Raw genomic sequence first — 27508 nt, 5'->3', positions numbered from 1 at the left:
GCTTTGTGTTTGTTTTTCTATTCTAGAGTACACTACGATTGGGTAGGTCATTAGTTGGCCTACAAATCTCATTTAAAAATTAAAATTAAAGTTTTGGCTATTTCAATCTCTATGGATTCTAAAATCTATCTATTGGCAAAAAGAAGGATTAAAACTTTGTTAGCCACATAATCACACCAGTCTTAAAATAGTCTCACTTTACTATTAAACTAAGGTACCGAATTATTCTAATTGCCTGATTAAATTCATCTAAAAATGCAAATCTTATAAATGAGCAGCCTGATCAAACTGCAAAGCTGGGATTAATGTGAAATTAAATGACATATCTTAAGGCCACTAACTAATCTGCGTGATTCCTGGCAAAAGTCTGGAAATCTTTTACAGAAAGGTTTTAAGCATATAAAATATATGTATAGGTCAATATATGGTGAGAAGTTTCTCGGGAGAGGACATTTGAAAGCAAGTGAAAATGGTAGGGCAAAAGGGATACAGCTAGAGGATCCTATAAATTAATTTTCCTTGCCTTTTGTGCTCTTTTTAGGACTATTTATCAGCTTTATTGATAATGCTTGTCAATTTCCTTTGTTTGATGTTTGGGCATTTTCTTGAACAAGTGCTTTGCGCTTAGCACATATTTTCTGTGCATGACATCATTTTTACCATTATTAAGACCACTAATTAATTAATCAATTCTTAGAAGTGAGGTATTGAATATGCTTTTGGTTTGCAATTTGCTTGACTATATAAATAATATATTCACAATTGATTTTTTTTTTTTTAATTTGAAAAGAATATGACCAAATCCATTGCACATTTTCTTAGTTCAATACTTCAAATATGGCTTATTTTTTTGTGAAAGAAAATTTGGAATTCAATTTTAACGGGCTAATACTGAATTCTTTTTTTAATTTTAATTGTGAATAAAAAGAAATTTTAATATTTTTCGTTCCAATATACTAGGTAAATATATCATGTTTTTCACATGCAATCGAGTTTATTTCAATTCTTTCAAATTCTACTTAAAGAAATAAGGTAATATTGATGGATCTACTTTTATATATTTCTCTATGGGCATTTTGTTTTTAACAAAATAAATTATATCTTATAATAATTAACCTTAGATGACAATAAATCCATCTTATTTTATGATGAACAACTTAAAATATACTTTTAAAGGATGTAAAATCGAATAAGGATTAATTTCATCTATAGTTTCTAATGTTAGAAGTATTTCTCACTATAGTCAAAAAAACACTTATAATTTAATTTTAATATTATTGCTTAACTTTGAGAAAAATTCTGCAAATATAATGTGACATCATAGCTTGGCATATATTTAATTTTTGTTTGAGTTTAAAAGATTCATAATAATGTGGTATAGTATCATATTTTAGAGGATTATAGTTAAAAGGATGTTTAGTGGTACTAAAATTAATATATAGATAGTGTCGTGATAGAAATTGAAATATGAGGATCGTAATCTAAAATAGGCTTAGATCAGGGACTTAGATGAAATTTTCCCAATCAAGCAAAGACATCTGTTTCTCAGTTGAGCTTATACGTATAAACACGGCCCAATAGACCTATTGATCTTTGTTCCCTAACCTAAGAAGAATACATCCAAAGAAAAAACCAAGTCCACAGTTTCACAGCCACACAAAACAACGTCGTTTCAAACTATACATAAACGACGACGCATCTATCCCTGCACGGGAGACTAACGAAACTTCGACTCGTCCTCTCCATTATATCGTCTCTCTGTCCAGAAAACACAGATCTCTCCCTCTCTCCCCGTGTATCTGTGGAGACGATGGATTTTCAAATACGCAGCGTTTTCAATCTTCTTATCCTATCTTCTCTTTTCTGTTCACTAGCTTCGGTACACTTCTTAATCACATATCTGTTTTACTTAAATTTTGATAAATTTTTTTTTTGACTTAAATTGATTTGATTCAATTATGTCATCCAGGCTAAAGAAAGAACTGGATCAATTCTTTTCATCGATGGAAATTCTCACCAATATCTTCGCAACGACGTTGTTCAGGTTAATTTAATTTATTTAATCCAAATTTAGCAATGAATAGATCCATTTTGCCAATTGTTGATAACATTAGGAAAAAATTAATTTTTCAGTCTCGCTTAATGACGCCTGTGGAAGTTGGTGCTGCTGTGTCTGTCTTGCTTGGTTTTGCACCGCCTGTCACGCTATCAGCTGCTGGTTCATCTAAGGTATTGAATTAAAATGTTATAGGCTATAGCTTTTTTGCATTTTTAGTTTCTTGAAGTTTTAGATTTTGAGAGAGTTTTGTTCATTTATTGTGTTTTGCAGTTAAATGAGGTTCTTATGCCCAATCCATTTGATAGACCTGGCGCCGTTTTCTTGTTGGAAGTCACTGGCGTAAATGGTCAGTGCTCTTAACTTTGAAATGAGTTGTAATCCGTTCTCTTTTATGGCATGTTTGGTGCCCTTTAAAATTGGGGATGGAATGCAATTCTTGGAGCAGTTCAATTCTTTCAATTACATTCTTATATTTGAACAGTTTGAATTTAGTAGGAATAAACATCTAATCTATATTTCTGTTTGTTATTTCTATCTAAATATACAATCAAATTTAGTTATTGCAAAAAGTGTAAGAATAGGATCTCTTGAATCTAGGAATTTATTTCAATATACATTTCATTACTCATTCTCGGTCCAATTCTAAGGTGTACCACATGTGTCTTCAATTTGTTTTCTGCACTTATTATTCACTCATTTTTTTTGAAAATCTTTTTACATGCAGATTTGGTGGCTTCAGAAAATGTCATGTCCAGTAATGCTTTTAAAAGAAAATTTGCTCTTGATTCAGATAAAGCTCAAATTGAACTTCCTGGTACTTGCCCTTCTGTAGACTTGAGTAGTCAGTTCATAGGTAACTTGTATATGAGTATGATTTCTCATAATCGTTTGTTTGTCAAATGAGATCTCGTACAGGTGAAGAAGTCTCTGTGATTTCTTTAGATGAAAAATTAGGAGATTTCACTGACAAGGAATTAAGTGATTTGGTTAGTCTCAACTCATATTGCCCTGTGTTATTTCTCATGTGCTTGGTGCTAGTTTCTTCTAAGTTATTTACCATATTTTCTGTAAACATGACTTTAATGCAATTTATTTATGTAGGTATCTTGGTTGGGTGGATCGTACATTGTCAATGGCTTGGAATCACTAAATGGAGAGTTGATAATCCCCTTGGCCAGTGGTGCCAATTTGAAACTTCACATGTCAAAGGTTTCTTGTTTGTTATTACTTATAGCTTCGCTGTTTTTGGGATTGAACCCTTGGTTTTGTAATTCTCTGAATATTATTGGGAGAATTAAAATTTTTATTGTCTGCAGAAAGCAGACCGGGAATTCATAGAAAGTCTCCTTACTTTGTTCCACAATAGTAAAAGAGCAATAGAACTGCATGAAGATCTTTCACAGGCTATTCATGGACCTGCAGAGTTAATAATGGGTCATTTTCATGGCATTAAGGTGATGACATTGTCTTTCATTTTGTTTTATGAGTTTAGAGAAACTATATTACTTATTAGATTGGAAAAATTTTATAGTCTACAGGTCCTTATTGCATCTCATTGTTAATATATATAATTTGGTATGTTAGATTTGTACTAGTAGTGTTTTCTTCTTCTTTTTTTTTTTTTTTTCCTAATTAAAGTTTGGAAATGGATAACCTTTTTCTCTCTGTCAAACTATGAAGATGTTATCCATTTGCATGCATTGAGCTTTTCACTTACTATTTCTTATACTATAGGCTTTGCAAGAGCAATATGGCCGTGAAGTTGTGCAGCAAGGGCTGGAGTTATTGGTTGCTACATTGTCTAAAATGGTTGATTCATTCCAAGTGGCATACAAAGGTTGGTTGTCTTGCTTTCAGGAAAGACCGCATGATTTTATTTGTAAGCTAAAACATTCCAATTTAAATTAAAACACTAACATAGTTTAACTGATCTGGTATGCATTTGTTGAAAACTCTATAGACTCTCTCTCTTGCTGCTTCACGGTTATATGGACTTTCATTAATGCTAGTGTGTGGAGTAAAACTTGACTTGCGTTTTGTGATGTATTTTGTAATAATGTTAATTCGGAGCAGAATTATTTCTTCACTAGTTGAGCCAATATTTACGATAAAAATATGTTTTTATTTTTTAGTAATCACTGCCTCTCATCCTAGTGCTTAAGCTGAAATTCTTAATGCTGTTTGTCAACTCTGGCAATGGTAACTGGCAGGTCAAATTGTTGGAGTTATTATCTCTAATGAAAGATCCACTTTGGAATCAGAAAAATTGTTGAATGTGATGTTTACTTCTTGGCCATCTGCGCGTTGGTTGGCAGAGGCAGAAGGATCAAATGCAACCGACACAGCCATTATGGAAGTTGCCTTGGTTAGGAAGACCCTTGCTTGGTTGACAGGACTTATTCTTCTTATTTCTACTCTAATAGGGGTAAGATTATCTAATTATGAAATATGTGGCACTTTATTTAATCTTTCTTCACTCTTTCCCCTTAAAAACAGCAGACATGGAAAGGTACTTATTTTAGACATTTATTACTTGCTCATATTATCACTATCATCCATCTTCTAATGTTATTATATTTTTCTGAAGTATGAAGAGCTCGGTGTTGTTTACATTAAACATTCAGTTGCATTGAGACAACTGTTGTTTTATGTCTAACCATGTTAGGAAAGTGGAACAACGAATTAATTGGAGGGTATTGGAGACACAATCATGTGGTTGTAATTAGCTTAGTGATTGTCGGAACAATATAACGAACCTTAATGCTAGTTAGAGCAAGCGATCTTGCCATGTATCAACTTTAATTGCCTTCACATGAAGATGTTCGTTCTCTGACAAAATTGGCATGGGAAATTTTGTTCCCTTCATATTGTTAATGCCTTGTGCGGTGCAATGAGGTTATAGTCCATTATTATAAGATTGGAATCACTCACATCATAATGCATTTGGATAAGACATGCAAACTATGGTCCTATACGTGTCAACGATATACATAAGTTTAATATTATTTATATGTTCTCCCCCATTGGCTTAGATCATATAATATGTGGCAGCATGGATAGTTAGATTCAACAGAAAAATGTCGAATCAAATCTTATTAAAAATATAGTTAGAGTTGGTTACATGTTGATTTGCACTAAGATGGCATCTTTAGTTATCAAATAATTTGCTTTTATGGTTTTGTAATTGCTTATATGTATGGTTTCTCATCTTTGTTATCGGTTTGTACACACCTTTTGAGGGATTTATCTTTATTTTTTGGATTAATTCGTAATGGTTGGAAAAATAAACACCTATTTCTTATTTTTCAATCCCTTTGGCTGCAGATATACTTGCTGCTCAACATGCCACTCACAAGGGACACCCTTCTGTACTCTAATGTGAAGCTTGACTAAAGCTGAGTTGATGAATGTTTCTACTGCTAGAGGGGATGCAGGATGCATTGGGTCTTTTGTGAATGGTTGTTTGTAGATTTTTTATTTTATTTTATTATTACCAATGGGTATTTATAGCAAAGCCCGTTCCTTGATTATTGTGTGATATCGAGTAGGTTGCTTGGGCTAATCAGGTGCGCGCTATTTGAGCATTGGTAGCTGCTTAACCAAAGAGTATGGGAAAGTTTACTGGTTGATGCACGGCCCTTTTGTTTTTGGTAATCTACTTTGGGGCGTGGGGCAATGAAATGTGAAAGAAAAGACCTGTTATGCAACAATTTCATAGATGGCGATTTAGTGGACTGTCATAATGTGCATTTGTTAAATAAAATGCTTTTATATTGTTGTGTATTTGTAGTTAATTCAAATTCTCATTTTCAGCTGTCTATGTGGTCTTGGAACATTTGAATAAAGAAAGCTACTGAGATTGTTGAATTTCTAACTGATGCGTGAACATATAATTATCATTTCCATTTGCAAGTTCTCTGCTGACAACGTAAAGGAGGAGCAGTCCTTGACTGTGCGGCTTTTGCTTGAGCCACTGAATTCACTGCGTAGTGAGGTCATGGATTGGGATCCCAAACGCTCCAATTCTTGAATAGTATCTAAATGCGATAGAATGACCTTTGATCAAAGATTGTAGATCAAGATTAGGAACTAAGAGTTGGTACATACACCTCAAGATGTAATGCTCGATCTATGAGCCAAAAGTCACCTAAATTTTAGATAGGTCGGAAATTTTTTTAAAATAATGTAAAATTCTTCCAATGATATTATAAGAATCTAGGCAGCCAAGCGTTTCTAGCTATTAGGTGATTGTAACAAAAAGAAATGTTTTTCTCTTACCAAGCCATTATCACCAACAATCATGAATTACGTTTTTACTTTTCATTTCAGTCCGTTGGTATCTAACTTGGTCTCGAAGAACCCATTTGGACAAAGAGTCCATTGGCTCATTGACCTTCTTTTCTAGCGATTAGCAGGGGGGACTCCGTCTATCGATTCTGGTGATTGGTAGATACCTTTATGGACAATCAATCCACAGCTCCAGACGAACCCATTAATATCTAACAATGATTCATCCGTATACAGCCTCATACAGGACGCTACGATGTTGCTGGATGGTCGGTTTGACGGGATTTTTCTAATAGTCTAGACAAAGATAACTAGCGAGTTTTAACTATGTGGAGCAGTGATGGAAAACAAGCCATTTTGGATATGAAAGTAACTGAAGGGCAGAACATTTCCTAAACGAGTATATTATTGCTGTATATATGGTATAGCGACATGTCATTCCCAAGCTGTAAAGGAACAACTTAAATAAATATAAATATATCCTGTTAATAGCTATGCAAGGATTGTAAATTCTGGGATTCTCGGCCGCCGTTCTTGGGCAAACGGAGGCAGTTAGCTTCATTCTTCAGGAATTGCTGAAACCATTTTGCAGATTCTTTTGGGGGTTCTCTGCAGTGTTCTGCGGTCCACGTGATATAAGCCGAAGCATATTGAATACCCTAGAGACCATTCAAAGTTGTCTATTAGAGACCATGTAAAGTAGCCCCTCACCTCTGCTCCATCCCTGTAACGGGAGTCAAAATTATCGTCATGATCGACCTATGTAAGAAGATTCAAGTTCATCTGAAAACCCAAAGGATTTTCAAGAATATGAATAAACAAAGGAATCTACCTGAGTGCAGCAGCTAGAGAAGAGAGGTAACCCTGCATGTACTCTACCCTTCTTGTGTCGTTGAGCTTATCTTCAATATTATCACCACTAGATTGTGCATATCCTGCAAGTAGCATACATTATTAACTCGGAAATGGAGTTGGGTAATTCCGTAGGTCATACCATTCTCTGTAATGAACATGGGTGTGTTATTGTATCTGTCTTTGAAGTACATGACCGTCTTCTCCATGCCACTGGGAACAACATAGAATGTAGGCATTGGAGTCTGCCGAGAGTGAAACAAATTTTGGAGCAACGTTAATTACTATTATCATCCTGTTGTTACATTTCTAGTTTTAGCTTGCTTTTTTGGTCTACGTATAGGAGTTAAAATGGAGATTTTCGCCTTCGAGTTGAGAGTTGCATCTTACCGGCTCTCCGATGTATTTTCCATCCTTTTCTCCGGTTATAGAGGCTAAGCAATCAGCAATTATAGTGCTACTAGAATCACATGGTGAAAACATACAATCCTTTGCATATACGGTGGTATAATGATTGATTCCAATAAAATCCAGTTTGTTCTCCAGTTTCTTCTTGTCCTTTGATTAAAATGTGGGTAACCTTAGACCTACTAGTTGTCGCATCTCAGGTGGATACTCACCGAACATAAAAGGATCGATAAACCTTTAAAGCAAAACAATGGCATCCCAAGTAATTTACGAAAATATATATCATGTAATAACGACATATTTATAAGTGTAAACCTTGGAAGGCTAACTAATTACCAAGCAATACAGAAAGCTAGAGCTCTTTGGGCGGCCAAACGATCTGCCGGAACATCTTTTAGTGGCTCATACCAGTAGGCGTTCAATGCTATGCCCATCTTGCCTCCTTGTTTCTCCTAATCAAAGGCCATATACAAAGACAAATGCAATTTCAATTTCTTTCCATATATACATATATATATAATAATATATGCAGTCATGCACTCCTCAATCTGTGTACCTGATATTTCTTCTTGTAAATTTCAGTTGCTGTAGCATGTGACAGGATCATGTTATGAGCAGCAATATAAGGTTCTAACTCAGAATCTCCAGCTTCACATTCACCTGCCGGGTAAGAGCACCGGCTAGGCGGATGTAACCCATTATAGTATCCATATTGAGCCATAATGTTAGGCTCGTTGAGGGTTAACCAATACTTTACCCTATCACCAAAAGCTTTGAAGCACAGCTCTGCAAAGTAACCAAAATCTTCCCTATATGATGCAATATCTGATTCAGGGACAATTACATCACCAATGATCACTCAGAAACTAACTGCAATGAATCGACTTACTGTATTTTAGAACTCAACCAGGAGCCGTATCGATCTTCTAGTTCTTGAGGAATTTCGAAATGGTTCAAGGTGACAAATGGCTGTATGCCTATGTAATGGGAGACGAAAATATTTTAGCAAACAAAAAAAGAAGAAGAAAAATTCAAAGTAACAAAGCATGTAAGCTTTTTTACCTTTGAGCAAAAGAGCAGCAATGAGGCTGTTGTAGAATTTAATTCCTTCTGAATTGACCTCACCAAATCTACCCTCTGGCATTGAGAAGCATATAGAATGAACATCTTAAAATAATATTAATCAAAGAACAAGGAATGCCTTAAAGTTAAATTTCTTTTAATGGAAGAAAAGTTTAACAGTATATACTTGGAAGGACTCTGGACCAGGAGATCGAGAATCTGTATGAATTCACCCCAAGGGAGTGCATTAACTCTATGTCTTCCTGTAATTTATAGATTACACTCTATGAGAAAATTTCCATTTCACTGTCTTTTGTTAGTGATACCAAAACCTCAATTCAAGATATAAAATAATAATTATCTTTAAAGAAAGTGTTGAAAATTTGTTTATAATTATATCGCATAAACAGTTAATTCAATGAGTGTATGTCCGACCTGAGATATACTGGGTATTAGTTAGTTATTAGCTGAGAAAGCCCTAGAAAAAAAAATCTGAATTATACCATGTATAAATTATAGTGATCATCAGCATTGCTTCCGTCCATGATTTTTCCTGATAACAATATATACTAGTCAATTAGTATTTGTATTTGCATGTGTTTAGCAATACCACTGAAGAAAAGGAGAAAAAGAATTAATTTTCCATACACTTCATTGAAAGTTTTATTGCAATTTAGTCTCTGATATTTTAGATTGTATCACACTTCAGTTCTCACAGTTTTGAACTTAATTTGATCTATATGTACACTATACTTAAGGTGAAACAAAAGGAAGTCATAGAGGGAAGCCATGTATTATAACTATTTTTATAGGAGCTACAAAGATGTCAATGTTGAGGAATAGTTTAATGCTAAGCATGGCCCTTTTCTTCACATATTTACCTTAAACATGCCTACCTGGTATGTGGGAATATACATCCCAATTGCTGAGACCTTTACTGCCTTCTTTAGATGCTCCTTCAACCTGGGTAGTTATAAAAAGAAAAGTCCAAAATTATCGGTGTTTTCTCCTGAATCATATTGCCCGAGTCAACTAATAAAATCAATGAATTGATATGCCAACTAAAAAGTGTTTGCATATATTGTCAAGTAACTTCAGTTATTATGCAGAAGAAAATGGATTTTGATTTTTGGAGAATTATGTTGCTATTATAATGTGAATTAATATTGCAAGAGAAGAGAGAAAAGAAAGAAGTGCTAAACTGGTCTGTATAAATTACTCTCTCATTTCTAATTATAGTGTCTTATTTTGACATGCATATTTAATTAAATTTATCAAGAAAATATAAAATACTAATCTATCTTTCTATAATTGTATGTTATTTTTTTGCTAGAAATATGGTTATTACATGATAGCGGGAAGAAAAAGATTGTAGGAATTACACTTTATCATGAATCATGTTGATATAGAACGACTTTATTATCTACCTAATACTTTTAGGAAGTAGGATTAATATAATTAAGGTCATAATCACATATTCATTTGATTAAAAGGATGATACCATTCCAACTGATGAAGCAACGCAAGTGTAGTGAATCGTTTTTCTGAGAATATTATACCTGAAAAGCAGAAGTTGCAGTGCCAAATAAAAAAGAGTCAGGGAATTGGCTGCGGTGCAAAGACGAACATCTAATTTTGATGGAGAAGACCAACACAAGGAGAACAAATACAGAACAGACTTTCCTCTTCATCATTCATATCCTCTTTAAACCTCCAGCTGAATTTTCTCTCTATACATATATTTATTGATTGGCTAAATTACCTCATATTATAATTAAGTCAAAATGATGGTTGATTTTATTTAAATTGATTTTTCTAAATAGGTAAATAAATCTTAAGGCATGATTTAGTTGCCAATATATGTACTTTACTATATCAAGAGCTATTTCTATAAATTAAAATCATTTTTTCATGTATAGTGCAAATATAGTAGAAAAAAAATATATATTTTTTAAGCTTTTGACTTTTTAATTTTATTTTATTTCTGCTTGTATTGAAAATTTAACGATCTTTAATAAAAGTAAAAAATAAAAATACAAGGGATCAGTAGAACAAACAAAAGTCGCACAAATACAATGGTTTAATAAAATAAATTAAAATTTTAATAAAATAAAACAGAAAAGTTCAGGGCTATAGCAATACATGGAAAGGAAAATTAAATCCAGACAAGTCTCTCATTTGATTTATTCATTTAGTACTTTACTTAAAATCAACTAAATAAAGCAAATAAAATTAAATTCAAAATGGACCCACCAACTTACAATTTAAAAACACATAATATAATTTTATTTTAAAGAAATATAAAAATAAAATAAAAGAAGGCCATAGAATAATAAGGTCCAACCTGAAACCCAACTCGTATCCTCAATATTTAAAAAGAAGCCCACTCACTCGTGAACCCAAAAACAAAATATCTTCTAGCGAATATGTTTTATCTTCCCGCGGTTGAATTTCTTTATTTTCTTCCTCATTTGAATCCTTTCCAATCTTTTCCCGTCATTTCTTCAAATCGTTCTCTCAAATGTATTGTTCAATTCCTCTCCCCTTAAATCCTCCTCCAGTTTCCCTCCGTCGTTACAAACACTACCTGCCGTTCTCACTCTCTTTCTCCAAATCACATCTTTGCTTCTCTTCCTCTCTCCCGAACACTCCTTCTCCTTCAGACAGTAAAGATTTCCTCTGGCTCCGCGAAGAACAAAGGTGGCTCCGAGAGGAACAGCGGTGGCTCCGGGAAGAGCAACGCTGGCTCCGCGAGCGCGAGTCGCTGCTTCACGAGATTCAATCGTTGAAGCTACAAATTAAAGCCTTAGAACAAAGAATTTCGGTTCAAGAAGTGGATTTAGTGCCTGAGAATATCGCAAGTGTTAGGGCTTTGTTGCAGGTTTTGAATGAGAAAAATCGGATTGCGGAGAGCGGGTCGACTTCGAGTTCAAATCCGGATCCGAATCCGATTGCGGTGGAGGAGAAAGTAGAAGAAGTTAAAGAAGTAATTGGGGTTCTGAAAAAGGAGGAGAAGAGGAGGATAACGTTGAGAAAAGGAAGCGAAGGAGATGAAGTGCGAGAGATGCAGGTCTAGTCACTGTATATGTATTTAAATGAATTTTGTGTATGCAATGTGTTCTACTTTAATTTTTTTTTATTTGTTAATCTTAGTATCTAAGAGATAAGTATTAATTATATATTATCCAGTTAAAGAGACGAGTATAATGCTTAGACCATAGACTATTAATTTAATGATTGCTATTTTTTTTTTCAAAGAAAAAGAAACAGAGTGAGAGAGTGGAAAATGGTGAGGATGGGGAGTTTAGATTGGCTTTTCAATAAAATAAACTATGTATAAATTAATTTTATATATCGTTATAGAGTTTTGTTTTAAATTTTAGTGTATTCGGTTAAAATGTAATGCGAAATCTACCCTCAAATGAATTCTTGACATATAAGCTATTTAATTGTATATATTCTATAATGAGGTACCTTCTTCTCTTCTCTCTTTGTCTTTCTATCTTTTAGTTTCTCTCCCCTTCTCTCTAATTCTCTTCTTTTCTTTTAGCTTTTGCTCTACTGCTGTAGTATTTGTGTTAATTATTGTCCAATTAACTATTCTTTGTCTTCTGTGAATATGTCGATTTTTGCAGGAAGCATTGCTGAATTTGGGATTTTACTCGGGTGAGGAAGACATGGAATTTTCCAGTTTTTCAAGTGGGACTGAGCGTGCAGTGAAGACTTGGCAAGTAAATGTTGAATTTTGCATTATGCTTCTATCAGAGAATCTTATCTTAGGATTTTGAAGTGTTATATATATATATTAGTAAGTTGACCTGCTCGATGCTGCAGATTAAGCTCTAACACTTGGATATAAACTATAGGATAAATAATTGATTAAAAATTTAAATATAAATAAAATAAAACATAAATTTATGAAGTTAATTTATTATTTTTCAACCAAATAAAGTTAAATTCAATAATTTCCTGGCCTTGCTAAAAATATTCGGGTAAATACCTTATTAATAAAACATACAACTAAAAGAAAAGTTTGACAGGCAAGTTTGGGTGCCCCAGAAGATGGGATAATGACTGCTGAACTTCTTGAAAGGTTATACGTGGGGCAGCAAAATAAGGTTACTGGATCAACCATTAGTATAGATCAGAAAGAAAGCTCTCTCACTGTTTCTCAAAAGGTATGCTCAAATCACTTCCTTTTTCTTTTTTCTTGTTCATCTCATAATTCACATGATCACTCGTGTCTATACTTGGCAAGTACCTTCACACTGTGTATACAAAGTCTTAGTAAAGCTGATATTGCATTATAGCAGGTTACCTAGCGTGACATATGATACCTCGAAAAAGCAGTACAGAAAAGTTTGTTTAGGATCCATCAATTTATATATGATCCTCCCGTGCCCATATAGCTATCTATTGCACTACATAATCAGCCATTCTATTAATTTTTTCTTTTCAAGTTCTAGCAATTATCTTTACATTTCCATTAAGACAAATAGTTTCTTTTTTAAAGAAATAAAACAAAAAGAGAGTGGCTTGTCAATAATTGCTTCATTTTATTATGTAAAGCACCTTCTAATATTTCCACAAATTCTTGAAGACAATTTGCTTGCTTACTTGAAATATGCTGTTTATTAGGAAAGTGCCAATGGAGCTGCAGTTGCTTCTATAACAGAAATATCAGAAACACAACAGAAAATTGTGAAAGATGGTGTCACAGAAGTTAAGGGATCGCAACAGCGGGTGTTTCTCCTTGGGGAGAATCGGTGGGAAGAGCCCTCTAGGCTTGTCAGCAAAGACAAACAAGTTGGTGTAAGCAAACCAAAGGATTCTATGACAAAGTGCCTTTCCTGTCGTGGGGAGGGCCGTCTACTGTGCACAGGTAATTGCAGCTAGCTAGTTTAGCAGTTCATGAATAGAAGAAACCAAAGATAGAGCTCAGTTTATTAATTTTCTATCCGACCATGCATGACAAACTAGAATTGGAGTTCTGTTTATTTTTCGTAGCCAAGATAATTTAAAATCTAAATCAACCATCTTCATGCTGTTAACCTTGTGTTCTTTTCACTTTAAAACTTCCTGTTCTCATTTTCCTTACCTCATTGCTGTTAACATGTTGTATGAAGTCAAAGATAATATTTTATGAGTTGCAAATGTTTCGACTGGCTAGCAATATAGGAAATATCTGACTAAAAATTGGGAAAAGGGGTCCACACTTCCTATCATGCATTACATAATCTGGACAAACATGCTATTGCCTTCATAAATCTGATAAAGGTGGTACCATCAACAATATGATGCGAATCATGAGAATGTCTTTCTCCATCATTATGAAATCTTGAATTCTCTTTTTCTCGTGTCACAAATGAACTGCAAGTCTTGCAACTTTTGAGAGTAAGACTTGTAGAATCACAACAAAGAAGTGCACTCACTAAACACCTCTTAGCTAGGTTTCAGGTTCTAAATGTTTAAAACTCTTTGGGAGCTCGTATATACCATTTTAAGTATTCTTGAAATGATGGCAATACAGCAGTGCAAGCTGTACATTGGTTTATGATATAACTAGTTTGAGTTGTGTGAATGTCCAGAAGTTTTAGATGCCAAACATTGGTTATGTGTGACCATGGATGGACGCCATGAAGGTTGTAATAGGTTTCTCATGCTTGTTGTATGATCCTGAAATATCACAATTGCTTTGTTCGCGTATCTGGTTACCATGGGCAATATATAGACCTTTAGTTTCTCTCCACAATTTTATTTACTGCCAGTTAATCTTTACTTTTTGCAGAATGCGATGGAACAGGCGAACCAAACATTGAGCCCCAGGTATTACAATTTTTATTAATTGTATCTCTAATCTTCTTCCTAAATAGGCATTGAGTTTTATAGTTGTAATTCCAGCGTTCTCCTGGATATAGGTCTCACAATTGAGTTACTGTTGTAATGCAGTTCTTGGAATGGGTAGGTGAGGGAATGAAGTGTCCATACTGTGAAGGCCTTGGATACACGACATGTGATGTATGCGAAGGGAAAACTTTGATATAGGTACGATGGTATATATATTCATATGTTATCGTATATAATTTTTTCTCAGATCATATAACAAGAGGTCTAAAATAAATTACAGTCCTAAAAATAAGGAGCTCAAGAAACCAGTTATTTCAAGCATATTTATCAGCTAACCTATACTATAACAGCAAGCTAATTCAGTTAACTATCTTATTCATTCATTTTTCTTTTTGGTCCTATGGCACATTGAGATGCTTTTCCATCCATTTTCTTGGATTGATCAGTGCAATGGTCAGCATTAACCTCACCTGATTATCTGACAGATTTTGTGGATGAACTATGCTCGTAAATAGGCCTTAATTATCAACAAGGTTGCATTTGTGCTTCCCATAAAAGTTCGGGGTTACTAACTAAACATGGTAAACGTAATGTTATCAACTAGTAGATCGGGAAAGGCATTTGTAGAGTATGATCACATTGTCTTCTTGTATTGTTATCTTGTAAGCCGTTGTACGTTTTAACTAGTTTAGAGAAACAATAATGATCCTGTAACTAACCATCCTTGCACTAGACATCTTGCATTCTTCTTCTCTTCCCGAGTCAATTGGGATGAAAAAATATTGCATCATTCTATTATTTGTTTTCTTTTTCTTTTTATATTATCCAATAGAGGCCTAGACTGAGGACTGCAGTGTAGAGTGGATTATTATTTCATTGTAAAGGTGATAACTCATAACTCGCCTAGTGGAGACTTCCTCTCCTCACGAGAAAATATTCTCGCCTTGCCACTTGAGAATATCTCAAGTATAATACAGCAATGCAATTTATTTCATATGACAGGAATTTTATTTACTTGAAAAGAGGGAACAATCATGAACCCGTTTTGCGGCCTGAAACCTGAAAGAACAATAGTTGAAACGAACTGGAATTTATTTATTCTTTTTTAAAAGAGGCAAGAAATCATTGCAAAACTCCTGGCAATCTATTCTACAACTGATGGGAAAAACAGAAATTTCTCGTCACACAAAGAATATGCCAACAACTTAGGTAGCACTAGTCGAGGCCCTTCTTAGAATATGCCAACAACTTATAACTCGAGCACCCGTTATAAAATATGGCTGAACTCATCAGGAAGGATATTGGATACCAGTTCAAAAGATATAAAATACTAATCAAAGAAACAAATTACAAAGTTTCCAGCAGCATTCTAACTACCGCTGATTATATTAAAACATTTTATTGGAGACTCATCTTCAGCTCTTTAATTAATCTGCGCTTTTTTTTTTTTTTTTTCCTTTTCCTGTTGATAAAAGAGAAATAAATCCCTAAGGGTTCATATTTAGCCACTGTAAGCATACTTTGGAATCTCTCGCTGATATTTCAGAGATTTGTCTTCGGTTTGTTACCGGCATTAACACGCCTGGTGAGCGAGCGCATTGTCACAAATTCTTCGGCGGCAGAAGGGTGAATGCCCACCTGTTCCCCCCCCCCCCAACCCCAAAAGAAAATAAATAAATAAATAAAACCCTTCTCAGTAATACGCAATAGGGGGTTTGGGAGAAAGTGCCGAAATAGATGGCAAAAATTCAACCGAGGGAGCATTAAATTCCTCGAGAAAATTGTGAATAACTCATTATCTTGCTTTAACCCATCAGATGGCTCTAAAACAGAAATGCTTACCGTGCTGTCAAACTGGGCCTTTGTTGCTCCACATTTCAGTGCGACAGCCATTCCCTGCAAAGAATACAAAACAATTATTGAAAACTGAACCTGCTAAAATAAGAAATTATCGCAAGACAATTGATATCAAGGGGGCTGGAGTCTCAGACATTTTCTTTTTCCTTATCTTTATGGTAATCCAAAATTTTTATTAAGATGCTGTGCCAGGTGATTCCATGATGTTGTATACGTGGAATTCCAAGGGCAGATCTGATCTAAAAGCTAAATAAAGTGAAAAGCTCAACTCTAAACTAGAAATTGAAGCTATAAACTGTTCCATTTTATAACAAATACTAGCAAATGTTTGATGAGGCAATAGGCTCACCCCCAGTTTTAAGCTTCTTATTCTGAAAATTTTGAAAAAGGCCCAAAAGGAAGTTGTGCAGACAAGAAATTTAATTTTATCAGAAACAACAATTCACAATTAAAAAAGAAAGAAAAAACTACCTGTACAACTTCAGGAGCATCTGGCCCACACATAGAAACTCCAAGAACTTTATCCGTCTCGGCATCGACAACAAGCTTCATCACTGTCTTCTCTTGCCGTCTAGAAGCAAAAGATAAAGCAAATAGAAAATGCTTTGAGAACCAAGAGCTCTAAGATACGCATGTAACATATAAGATTTAATAAAGGATGGGACCTCAGAAAATTAACTGAAGCAGTAATATTCTATAATTGCCCAACATAGATATGTTGTCGACAAATGGATAACATGTTAATACATTTCCCCAGAGATTCAGAACATCTCCAGAGACAAAAATCAGACTTCAAAGCTAGCCACCTTACATTTCGAAATGACTCAGATCTGTTTCTTCATGCTTATCTTATATGCAACATATTCCCAAGTTCCAAATCGATGGTAAGCCATTCTTTCATAGTGTAATAACATAATTAGTGAAAATAAAAAATTAAAATCACAGCACATACGCTGAAATAGTATTCTTCATAGGATTAAAGGATGACGTGAAGACCAATATATCACCATTTGCTTGCTCTATTGCCTGCTCTTCACTGAGGCCTACTACGGACATAGGAGGAATGCTGTAAAGCATCAAATTACATGTCATTCATTCATTAATGATAACCAACAGAAGCATTAATGTTTATGGTCTTCAAACTTTCACGAATACGAATTTATATAGCTGAAAGCAATACGTTTGTAATGGCTATCAAATAACACTAACAAAGTAACAATTCGTATCGAGTATAGCCCTGGAGTCCTAACATAACCAGAGGCATCAACAAACTATGGAGAGAAGGGAAACATCAACATGGAAAAATGAGTTGCCCAACATGACAAGAATGGAAAAGCAGAAATTCCTCATAACCTCTTTTTTTAATACTTCAGCCTGAGAAACTAGAAAACAATTCATCTTCAAAAACTAGAAAACAATTCATCCAAAAACCAATTAACTGATTGCAAGTAATTGAAAAGATGTTATTAATCAACTTCAACAAATCAATCTATATCTTTAATGGAAGTTAGTCAAACGATAAAAGTTTCAGCCATCTCTTCAATTTGACCTTAGAAATTTATTGCCAAAAGACTGCACACTTGAGCTGTAAAGTAGCCTCTGCCCTCGGAAGAGTTTCTAGGTGCGCAGGTTTTTTAAGATGCCTAAATGATTAGATAAATTTGAAATCTTGAGGTTCTTTGTTTCAGTGAATCAATAGTACTGACCAGTACCCCAGGCTATAAAGGTTCAGTAGATCCCTGAAATGCAATGGCAAGAGAGAGCAAGATAGTAGAAGTGGGGCAGCACCCAGGCAGTACAATACACAGAGCTGATTACCTTTTCATTCAATTTCACTACGGAATCATGAAGGAATTGGTAATAAATAATAGAGGAATAGGTGTTTTCTTTTGTTCAATCCACAGCAGACACTGCCAAAAGTGGCACGCTTTTTTTCTAGACTGGGTGGCTGTAAAAGATATTTATCACGACACACTAGGTGCATTCTCTTTTAGAGATTTTCCTCTCATTGCTCACCATGGTACCAGAAACAAGGTTTATAAGACTTTGGAAAGGATGCAGAGATGGAAGCTCATAATTGAGCAGAAGGCCACATGAATGCAACGTAATGTCAAATTCTGATGCAAGTACCAAATATGAACCAATCAATGCATAGGAACACCATTATACTGGATCCCGTGAAGAAGTTCTCCAGTTGTAGTCATTATGGCGACTCATCCAGTTTCAGTATGAACACCTTAACCAATGCAATTAGTCAATTTTCATAAGATATTTAAAGAAACCCCTTTGCTCCAAAAGAAGAGAAACTGTTACCAAAATACAGCACATGGTACATTGGTATAGTCTGGTTTGCAAGATTCCCCACCAAAGACAGTTTTCTGCAGGCAGTCAAAAAGTAAAAACATTAAAAATCATACTTTAAATTCCTGGAGATGGCAGCATGAAGAAAAACAAATTCAAGGAAATGAAATGAGTTCTCCATGAAACACCTACTGCAAAGCACGTTCCCTCCATTAAAGCTACAGGGGTGAGATTCATTCGGTTTGTGACATCACCAATAGCCCATATACTAGGTATATTGGTGCGTGAATACTCATCGACCTGAACAAGTGAATGAGACAAAAGATGTTATAACCTTTAGAGATGTAAAGAATGTGCAGGTGCAAGGTTACTATGCCACTATGGGGCACAATAACTAGTAATAGTAAGAAAAAAAATCCATTAAAAATAACCATCATTGTCACACCAAGCACACAGTTGCCATTCAGATGGATGATTTCTTGTTTTCACTACCACTGGTACGCAGAATAGAGTATTCAGGGTTAACACATGCATAAGCCTTTTCTAGAGACCTGAGTTTCGCCACAGAAATGCAGAGTTTTGAGTTCAACACCTCAATCAATGGATTAATGAAAATAAAATTAGTTTCTTTTATTGTCTGTGAAATCAAGAGACACCCCAACATTATCACCTACAAGGGCACAATCCATCTACATTGAAGATCATGACAGATGGAAACTGATTTCAAATTTACATCTGTCGTTTCTGCATTCAGTTACAAGTTATAACAAAGACAGCAAAAGATAAAATAAGTGACCACTAATGACCAATTGAAATTTTTACATTCATTTGTGCACTCAATCATTAATACAAAAAATAAAACATAACAGCAGATACAGCAATTAACCTTGATAGCTCCTGCATGGTCAAGCTCCACACCTACAGCTTCCAAATTTAACCTCTTTGTAACAGGTGCCCGACCTGCAACAAATAAAGAACACTATAAGACCATATATAACAGCAAAGTTAGTAAGGACAAACAAAGAGAGATGATTATATAATGAGGAAATCCAGTAGCAAAATATTATGTGGAGTAACAAATATGTTGATTTTAGAAAATTAACATATAAATAGTGAATTCAACTGGAGCTCCATAAAAATCTGTCTCTAGATCTGAGAATCTGCAAATCCCAATGTTCTGCCCTGAAACATGGAAGAGGGAGGAGGGTATGAGATCTGTGAGGGCTAGGTCACTTCTTTTTCGTCTTTTTGATCAACGGTACAAGAAAAGCGAAAGTGGACAAATAGATACTTGAAGAAAAAGAGTTCAAGGAGATTAATAAATCAAGAGAGAAAAAGAAAAGAAAAAAGAAGAAGAGGGGAGGTCAAATAAGGGGGTAAAGGACAGTCAGAGGGTGGGGAAAAAAAGAAGAAAAACAAGAGAGTGAAATATTGAAATGTCCGCCAATGCCCCGGGGGGGGGGGGAGGGAGGGAGGGAGAGGGATCCGCAGTACAATCTCAAAACATGATTTCACACAAAGCATAGACAAAAGAAAATATTCACAAGATTGCATAAAATGCTAGTTGTAAGTCGTAACAACCTTGGAGATCAACACAATCTAATAGCAATTATAATTACCGGTGGCAAAGAGCACAACATCTGCCATGAACTCTTCTCCATGATCTGTAAGAACTTTTATGCCATTCTCAGTTTTCGTCAACTGTATTACCATGATTAGTGCAAGGTTGATTAGAAATCAGATAAATAATCAAAGAAAATAGAGATAAAACAAATATGAAAAAGAAAAAACTGTGCAAGTGGCATTGAAAAATCCCAGAAAATAATAATACCTGTGTCAAATTGGTCCTGGGATGCAAATTGATTCCCCGGCCTTCCAGATTTCTAGCAACCACTGCCCTCATTTCATCATCAAAACCCCTGCATAGATAATTGCATACAGTTTGACATGAGAAATCCATCTGAGTAAGACATTAAAGTGAAGTTAAAGAATGCCAGAGAAAACTCCTTGCTTGCAACAAGTAGCAAAATTGGATAAGAAACATACTTAAGCACACATTAAACAAAAAAAAAAAAAAAGAAAGAAATTTCTAGCTTCCAACTCTCATACAAAGGCAACTGGAAGCACATGTTGTCAAGATAAAACCAAATAGGTATGGGGTTTAGAAGGGTTTAAGTGATGGAAATCAGAAAATATGTATCTTCAGTCAACATAATATGATGTGTGGACAACTATCCATGATGTAAGTTCAGAGTATACCCACAGTTATTCAATCTCCATCATGTTTCACTATTATCAAAGGCTTACAGTTATGCGGTGGTCCTTATCTGTAACTGTAACAGCCCAAATGGAACCAAAAAAAAAGGTATACAAGGATTAAGTGCTCTTGATAAGCAGTCAAATGAGAACTCAAGCTCACTAGCTAAAAGCAACTTTCACCCCTCCTGTCAACATCTCAAGTAATGAAATTATTGGATTCAAACTTCTAGATGTCCAATCACACCATGCACTCATAAAAAAACAAAAAATTTGAGGTTCTTTAACATTACCTCTCAATTATTAATCAAATAAGACTTGAAATTACAAAACAATACATGACAGACAAGACTTAGCAAAGAGCTAACTTTTGAAGATCAAGCACCTTGGACATTTAAAGTAGCAACTAGCAACAGAACATTAAAGCCTTAATTACAACCTTAATGGAAGCTCCTTTCTGAAAACGAGGTCAACAGTAGCACCCATACCACGCCATATTGAAGCAAACTCGACAGCAATGTACCTATACAGAAAGAGGAAATAATCAGCTGTAAATCCAGATATGCTACACAATCAAAACTTAATAGAAAACAGCTCTAGAGGTTGATCTTACCCTCCACCAAGCACCACAGCACGCTTAGGCATATCTTCCAGACTCAATGCCTCATCAGAGGTTATAGCCAGCTCCTTAATGATCAAGGTAACCAACAAGGCAAGTAAGCAAGAAAAATTGAAAATTCAAAATAAATAAATCTTAAACATCACAAATTAGAAATGTATTGAATACAATGATTAGTTTTGCACACACTTCATAAGAGCCTAGAGCCTATTAGTTGCTATCCTTTTAATATTTTACCAATTCAAGTTAAAAAGATATGCAAGTACGAAACTAGCATTTAGGTAAAAGTCTCATAAAATATTAACAAAAACCAGAGAAATGAGACAATAAGATAGATCACAACAATAAATTGAAGAGACAAAACAAGGAACCATTTAAAATTTGGTTGCCACAGTCATCTATAAAACTTATCATGCATCAATGATCAATCACACATGAAGAGAACCAGGAAACCAACATGCCCAGGAATAGCAGGACGCTGTGCTCTACTTCCAGTTGCTATCAATATGTGCTTTGCTGAGTAGCTCAATTTGGTGCCATCCAGCTGTGTCAGCTCAACTTCATTCGGACCAACAATCTTTCCCTCTCCTTCAAAAAGTTTAACCCCAGAATTAGACAGTAACCGCTTGTAAATGCCATTTAATCTGGTAATCTCATCAGTCTGAAATTTTGAAAAAAAGAACACATAATCAGGATATAAAAAAACAATAAAACAATCACTAAGCCATTTTAGTTCATTAGCAGGACCTAGCTGAACAGGAAGTATAAATACCTAGCCAACCCCTTTACACTTAAGATTTCATTTGGATCAAGAAGAAAGAATTGAATGAAAAGAATTCATCTTTCCCTTCTACATTTTAAGCATCAAAGGGGAATTGAATACAAGTGGATTGGATGTTTAGGGAGCAAAGATCCTGCAGGATCACTTGCAACTCCTCTAGGAAAACAAATGGACCACAATGAAAGAGAACAAACAAAGCACTTTTTCTTCATCAAACAATTGTCACTCATTTTTCAATTGATTTTCTTCCAGAATCAGTTGGCACATGAAAAAGGTAACATTGGAAGGGATCATACAAGATTAGAAACAATCAACACAAATAAAATCCTGAACTAAGTAGTCTGCGTACCTTCTTCTGCAACAGCTTTTTCCAGTTAAATTCCACTTTTTCATTTATGTCCCAACCAAAGTTCCTGGCATCCTGCAAAATCAACACCGTACATTTATTAAACCATTAAACATCAACAATCATTTTACCAACTTAAATGAAAAAAAAAAAAAAGAAGTACACACACACCCAACTCAAACTTCACACAAGAATATTAGTAATATTTCAAGGAATGCTAAAACAAAAGGCTATCTACTAAGACTTTCAACTAAACATTCAGCAGATTCAAGCATGTGATTATTAATTAATTTGATATTCTCACCTCGATGTCACCTCCAAAAGACGCTCCATACACTAAGATTTTCTTAGGAACACAACCACGAAGAACACAACTACAGAAACAAAAAGCAAAAACATCAAAGATTGTGAGAAGATAATTTAACTATAATAAAAACCATGATTAAATTAACATCCACTAAGAACCTTGACTATTTAATATCCAACCAACAATACTATCTGATAAAGTAGCAGCAGCATGTCTCATGACTCAAATCTCACCTGCCATTTTTTTCTATCTTACTCTAAAAACTGTATTTAGCCCATTGGCAATTTTTTTTCATGAAGCATGAGTTCGTTGAACTTACGTTCCACCAACTCCTCCATCTGAATCTGAACTGATTGGATTAAAAGGAAGTTCACAAATCCCAACCTTGAAACATAACAAGAAAACAATTAATGGACAATTAACCATCAAAATGAACACATTGCATTAAACAGTGAAAGCATAATCATAAGGCAACAAAGGATAAGCTACAACCACCAAGAATTCACGTTTTATTTTAACATAATTCTACTGTTGGACAAAAATGTTTTTACTCTATCAAAAGTACGAGTACATAAGGACTTGCACATTTCAGCGCATTGTTCTCTCCTAAGTGAAGAATCCAGACATAATTTTTTTTTTTTTCTAAGAAAAAGATAAAGAGAAAAGATTGATCACAGTGGAAATTAGGTTGTCAAGAAACATACATTTGAGTACAAAGAACAAAAGTGAAACAAGATGAAATATAAGAATATATAAGTACAAATATTTCGATGTAGTACAAGCAATTAGAAATTCATAATCATTGCCTAAATATCTAGCAAACATAAATTAGATTTCAACAAATTCAAATATTTTCTTCTGTAGTTCTTTTTTTTTTCTTTTCAAATTCACTAAATGAAGAGAGGATAATACACCTTAGCTCCATAATTGGCAGAAAATCTAGAAGCACGAACACCGCCACTTCCAGCTCCTATTACAAACAAATCAAAATCAAATTGTGCCTCTTGCTCATTTGATTGATTCAGCTCCCCATCAATAAGCATCTTCCTTGCCATGATTGATTCTAAACAGAAATTATAACTGAAATCCAAATAAAAACCACAAATCTATCACCGAACGGTTTTAATAATGGTTATAATAAATACGTAGATATTCTGATCTTATGTCGCTTAATTAAAAGACAAACAATGATTAAGGACGAATCAAACAGACGTAAATGCACGATAATATATTAACGTGCAAATTAACCTCCACAAACAACCGAACAACATATAATCATATATTATATAATACTATATATTCATAAACAAATCAAACAGCCGCCACTAACAGACAGTCAAACGAATTGAAAATAAAGTTTTTTTTTGTAAAAAAAGAAAGAAGGAAGAAATGATTGATTTTCCTGCACTTTCTCGGGATGCAAACACGGATCACACCTTTTGAGTAAACTACTTTCCTACTCTGGAGATCGAGTAGCTGGACCTGGGCTTAGGGTTTATATGGTGAATTATAATGATATAAGATTAATACGAGACCAGGTGATCCACAGAAAAACTGAAATGGATTGTTCAGAGGAAAGGTAAGGATAAAAAAATGAAGAAAGAATGTGGATTGCGCACTTACGTTAATTAGAGGATTCGGGTTTTGGAGCTTTCTTAATTTGTGTTATGTTTCAGCTTTGACACTTCATACTTCACACTCCGTATAAAGAAGACCAAACCGAAGCAGCAGCTCCTTATTACTAATACACTGAGTGACCTTTCATCGATAGTTTATATCCTCATTTCCCTACTATCCTTTTCCTTTTTTTTTTTTTTTTTTTTCCTCAAAGGCATAAATCTATTAAGGAGAGTTGAAAAAGACTAATGCCATATTTTGTTAAAAATTTTAAAAAATTAATTCATTTAAAAAATTATTAAAAAATTAAAATTAAAAAGAATATTTTAATATTAAAAGATATATTAATTTACTAATATAAAATAAAAATTTTAGAATATATAAGTTTTATATTCATAGATAACCAATTCAGACCCTTTCTTGCAACCTACTATCTTTTTCTACATGCAGGTAAATCAGTGAATTACCTATAAATAACATAGGTTAGCTATATTATTAAAGATATTATATGTGTTAAAACTTAGTTGCATATTTTGAAGGTCGGTTCAATTTTTAATGGCCATGGTACACGTTATAGTTATAATACGCATGATGAGGTGGAAAAAAAGAGAAAAAAGTACTGATGTGTGAGCCATTTTTTTAATTTAAAGATCTTTTCTGTAAACTAAATGTGATTTAATTGTATGTCCATATTATTATATCTCCTAACAAAATTATAAGCTATAGTAAATATATATAATGTCAAAAAGAATTAATAATATATTGTTATTTGAAAATAAAATTAAGTCAATCAAGTGCATGCTTAACTAATAATTGACGTGGAGTTACAAGTTTAGAATATGATATTTCGTTAATTAATTACATACAAATAATTTACACATATTATATTGATCATTAAATGAATAATAAATATTTTAATATTTCTATAATGTCAATAAAAAATATTATAGAATTATACGTAATATTGATCTAACTAACAAATATAGTACCAGTAGCAGCCGGAGAATAATCCTAGAAATAAAATGATGGCTCGACGTTTTTCCATCTGTACGAGGACTATAAACATTGACTTTTATTTTATTTTAATTTTTCATAAATTTTAGTATTTTATCATTTAATTTACTATAAATAACGACAAGATTTTTCTTTTTTCAAAAAAATAACACAAGATGTATTAATGCCCTTTTTGCATATAGTCCATGATGAGGACCACATTCATTCAGGCAACATTTATCTAAAATATTTCACCTCTTTACTAACATATTCAAAAATATACATATATACATCTTAGACCAGATATATATTTATTTTCAAGAGATGTATACATTTTATGCTAGTAAAATTCAACATAAATTATTTGTATAATTTTTTTATGTTATGTTTAGTTAAAATTTATTTATAAATTTAAATTTTATGTATTCTAAATTAAGTGAAAGTTAATTTAAAATTCTATATAATCGAATTTGTATAAAATCGATTATAACTAAACTAAATTCTAATAAATAAATAAATAAATTTTTTGAATAAAGTCAACATTAAATAGTTGATATATCTCATAATATTAAAATATTTCTTTTTAATTTTATTTTTAATTTTTCTCAAATTTAGATAATTTCAATCAAATATTAACATTAATTATAAAATTAGATTAGGATGCATGAAATTATATTAAAAAGTTTCATTAATTAAGTTTTGTGATAATTAATCATGATTTTAGAGAACTGCAAGAGATTAGCTAATTTTATCTTACAGCTTACAGCTTCTGACGGCTAACCAAAAGTGAATCGTTTTTTCTAATTCTTTTATTTTCTAACTCGCGATTCTTGTAATTATTTGGAAGAAGAAGAAGAGAGGAACTTATGGTTTTGGAGATAACTATGCTGTGTACCGTAGCTTTAAACGGGTGACAAATGCGGACAGAGAAGGGCCACATCCCTTAACCAAGGAATGGGGGAAATCTCATTTGGCAAGTACCTAACTTTCCTTTATAGGCGGTCAACATAGACGGGCTGACCCCTAGATGTTGGTCACAATCATATACTGATATTGAAATAATCAATTCTAAAAGTGTACAACAAAAACAATAATTAATTTAATTACCGGATTCGGTTCTTTCTATTTTATTTAAACACCATAAATTTAAAGAAGATAATTAACAAATAAGTGCCTAAAATGCTGAACAGCCAGAAACTTAATTTTGTATTAACATATGTCTTACAAACTAATTCAATCATAGCAATTTATATGAGCTGAAATCTACTCCGATTCTTAAATATTTAATGATACTTGAAAAGAATATAATGGTAATTTATTTGCTGTTTTTCACACTTTATTTGGAAAAAAATTTATTATTTGAGATCCATAATAGTTATGGAATTAATTTATAAATTAAAAATTTATATGTTTAAAATAAAATAAAAATTAATTTAGTATTTTATGTAATTAGATTTGTGTGAAATTAGTTATAATTAAAATAAATCTAAAAAAAATAAATAAAATTTCTAAAAGTAAACTGCATTGATACTTTCTTTACGTCAAGATATTTCTTTCAACTTAATTATTTTTTTAATATTTTTTTTTTAAATAAAATAATTTTTTTTTATAAATTCAAACTAAACATGACATTAAACCTAAATATTTATGAGGTTTTAAGCATATTACTAATCTACTAGCAAATGTTGTATTCTGGTTTTTGTTTTGGATTCCCCACCTGTTTTTGTCTGATGGTAATAATATCACCCTTCGACAAGTAGAAAAAACCGAGAAAAGGACCACAAGAGATCTGACTCCCAGCTTTTAGCTGTCCCCAGGGGAAAATTACGAAAGAGGAGGAAGTCCAGGTGTGACGCAATTTCTTGCGATGGGTCATTAATCACAAGCCTACTGGTTAACTCTTTGATGAGCGAACC

At 33.5% G+C, this 27508-nt stretch overlaps 4 protein-coding genes across 5 annotated transcripts; 2 read left to right on the top strand and 2 right to left on the bottom strand.

The window, feature by feature from the left end:
* Positions 1 to 1617: 1617 nt before the first annotated feature.
* Positions 1618 to 5933, top strand: LOC8280683. The gene is made up of 11 exons (XM_002518069.4): positions 1618 to 1879; positions 1970 to 2044; positions 2134 to 2229; positions 2330 to 2405; positions 2784 to 2873; positions 2975 to 3045; positions 3161 to 3268; positions 3376 to 3513; positions 3794 to 3896; positions 4270 to 4484; positions 5384 to 5933. The coding sequence occupies exons 1-11, from the start codon at positions 1811 to 1813 to the stop codon at positions 5450 to 5452; spliced, it is 1110 nt and encodes a 369-aa protein (XP_002518115.1). The 5' UTR covers positions 1618 to 1810; the 3' UTR covers positions 5453 to 5933.
* Positions 5934 to 6694: 761 nt separating this feature from the next.
* On the bottom strand, positions 6695 to 11043 carry LOC8280684 (beta-glucosidase 18-like). The gene is given in 13 exon segments (XM_025157154.2): positions 6695 to 6948; positions 6950 to 7070; positions 7179 to 7281; positions 7341 to 7443; positions 7589 to 7841; positions 7943 to 8058; positions 8163 to 8415; positions 8496 to 8583; positions 8669 to 8743; positions 8856 to 8931; positions 9172 to 9221; positions 9565 to 9631; positions 10228 to 11043. Coding segments are annotated over 13 exon segments (1557 nt in total). The 5' UTR covers positions 10363 to 11043; the 3' UTR covers positions 6695 to 6831.
* Positions 11044 to 11080: 37 nt separating this feature from the next.
* On the top strand, positions 11081 to 15313 carry LOC8280685 (protein disulfide isomerase pTAC5, chloroplastic). The gene is made up of 7 exons (XM_002518071.4): positions 11081 to 11738; positions 12304 to 12399; positions 12709 to 12846; positions 13307 to 13550; positions 14457 to 14494; positions 14618 to 14713; positions 15001 to 15313. Exons 1-6 carry the CDS (start codon positions 11190 to 11192, stop codon positions 14711 to 14713), a joined length of 1161 nt encoding a protein of 386 aa, XP_002518117.2. The 5' UTR covers positions 11081 to 11189; the 3' UTR covers positions 15001 to 15313.
* A 508-nt stretch (positions 15314 to 15821) lies between these two features.
* LOC8280686 (glutathione reductase, cytosolic) lies at positions 15822 to 24810 on the bottom strand. 2 transcript variants are annotated; one of them, XM_002518072.4, is made up of 17 exons: positions 24606 to 24810; positions 23897 to 24062; positions 23302 to 23366; positions 22980 to 23049; positions 22679 to 22750; positions 22006 to 22209; positions 21543 to 21616; positions 21369 to 21452; positions 20505 to 20592; positions 20293 to 20374; positions 19560 to 19633; positions 18866 to 18973; positions 18686 to 18750; positions 17325 to 17438; positions 16844 to 16943; positions 16358 to 16411; positions 15822 to 16153 (listed from the first exon to the last, which is right to left on the bottom strand). In XM_002518072.4, the coding sequence occupies exons 2-17, from the start codon at positions 24035 to 24037 to the stop codon at positions 16058 to 16060; spliced, it is 1491 nt and encodes a 496-aa protein (XP_002518118.1). In that variant the 5' UTR covers positions 24038 to 24062; positions 24606 to 24810; the 3' UTR covers positions 15822 to 16057. The 2 variants fall into 2 exon arrangements, with proteins under 2 accessions (XP_002518118.1, XP_015574091.1); XM_015718605.3 differs by lacking the exon at positions 24606 to 24810 and adding an exon at positions 24419 to 24579.
* Positions 24811 to 27508: the final 2698 nt, after the last annotated feature.

Source organism: Ricinus communis, chromosome 9 (genome assembly GCF_019578655.1).
Source record: "Ricinus communis isolate WT05 ecotype wild-type chromosome 9, ASM1957865v1, whole genome shotgun sequence".
NCBI lineage: Eukaryota > Viridiplantae > Streptophyta > Magnoliopsida > Malpighiales > Euphorbiaceae > Ricinus > Ricinus communis.
Note: the sequence above shows the minus strand (reverse complement) of the source record. Positions and strands in the feature narration are given on the sequence as shown.

Excerpts from the sequence above, each read along its gene's own strand:
- LOC8280686 (XM_002518072.4), bottom strand. The coding sequence starts at position 24,037 with ATGGCAAGGAAGATGCTTATTGATGGGGAGCTGAATCAATCAAATGAG. Across the intron at positions 21,453-21,542 it reads GCTGTGGTGCTTGGTGGAGG|GTACATTGCTGTCGAGTTTG; the intron begins GTAAGATCAACC and ends CTTTCTGTATAG. Across the intron at positions 18,751-18,865 it reads TGGAGGGAACGTGCTTTGCA|AAAACTGTCTTTGGTGGGGA; the intron begins GTAGGTGTTTCA and ends GACTGCCTGCAG.
- LOC8280683 (XM_002518069.4), top strand. The coding sequence starts at position 1,811 with ATGGATTTTCAAATACGCAGCGTTTTCAATCTTCTTATCCTATCTTCT. Across the intron at positions 3,269-3,375 it reads TGAAACTTCACATGTCAAAG|AAAGCAGACCGGGAATTCAT; the intron begins GTTTCTTGTTTG and ends TATTGTCTGCAG. Across the intron at positions 4,485-5,383 it reads TTATTTCTACTCTAATAGGG|ATATACTTGCTGCTCAACAT; the intron begins GTAAGATTATCT and ends CTTTGGCTGCAG.
- LOC8280685 (XM_002518071.4), top strand. The coding sequence starts at position 11,190 with ATGTATTGTTCAATTCCTCTCCCCTTAAATCCTCCTCCAGTTTCCCTC. Across the intron at positions 12,847-13,306 it reads CTCTCACTGTTTCTCAAAAG|GAAAGTGCCAATGGAGCTGC; the intron begins GTATGCTCAAAT and ends GCTGTTTATTAG. Across the intron at positions 14,495-14,617 it reads AACCAAACATTGAGCCCCAG|TTCTTGGAATGGGTAGGTGA; the intron begins GTATTACAATTT and ends GTTGTAATGCAG.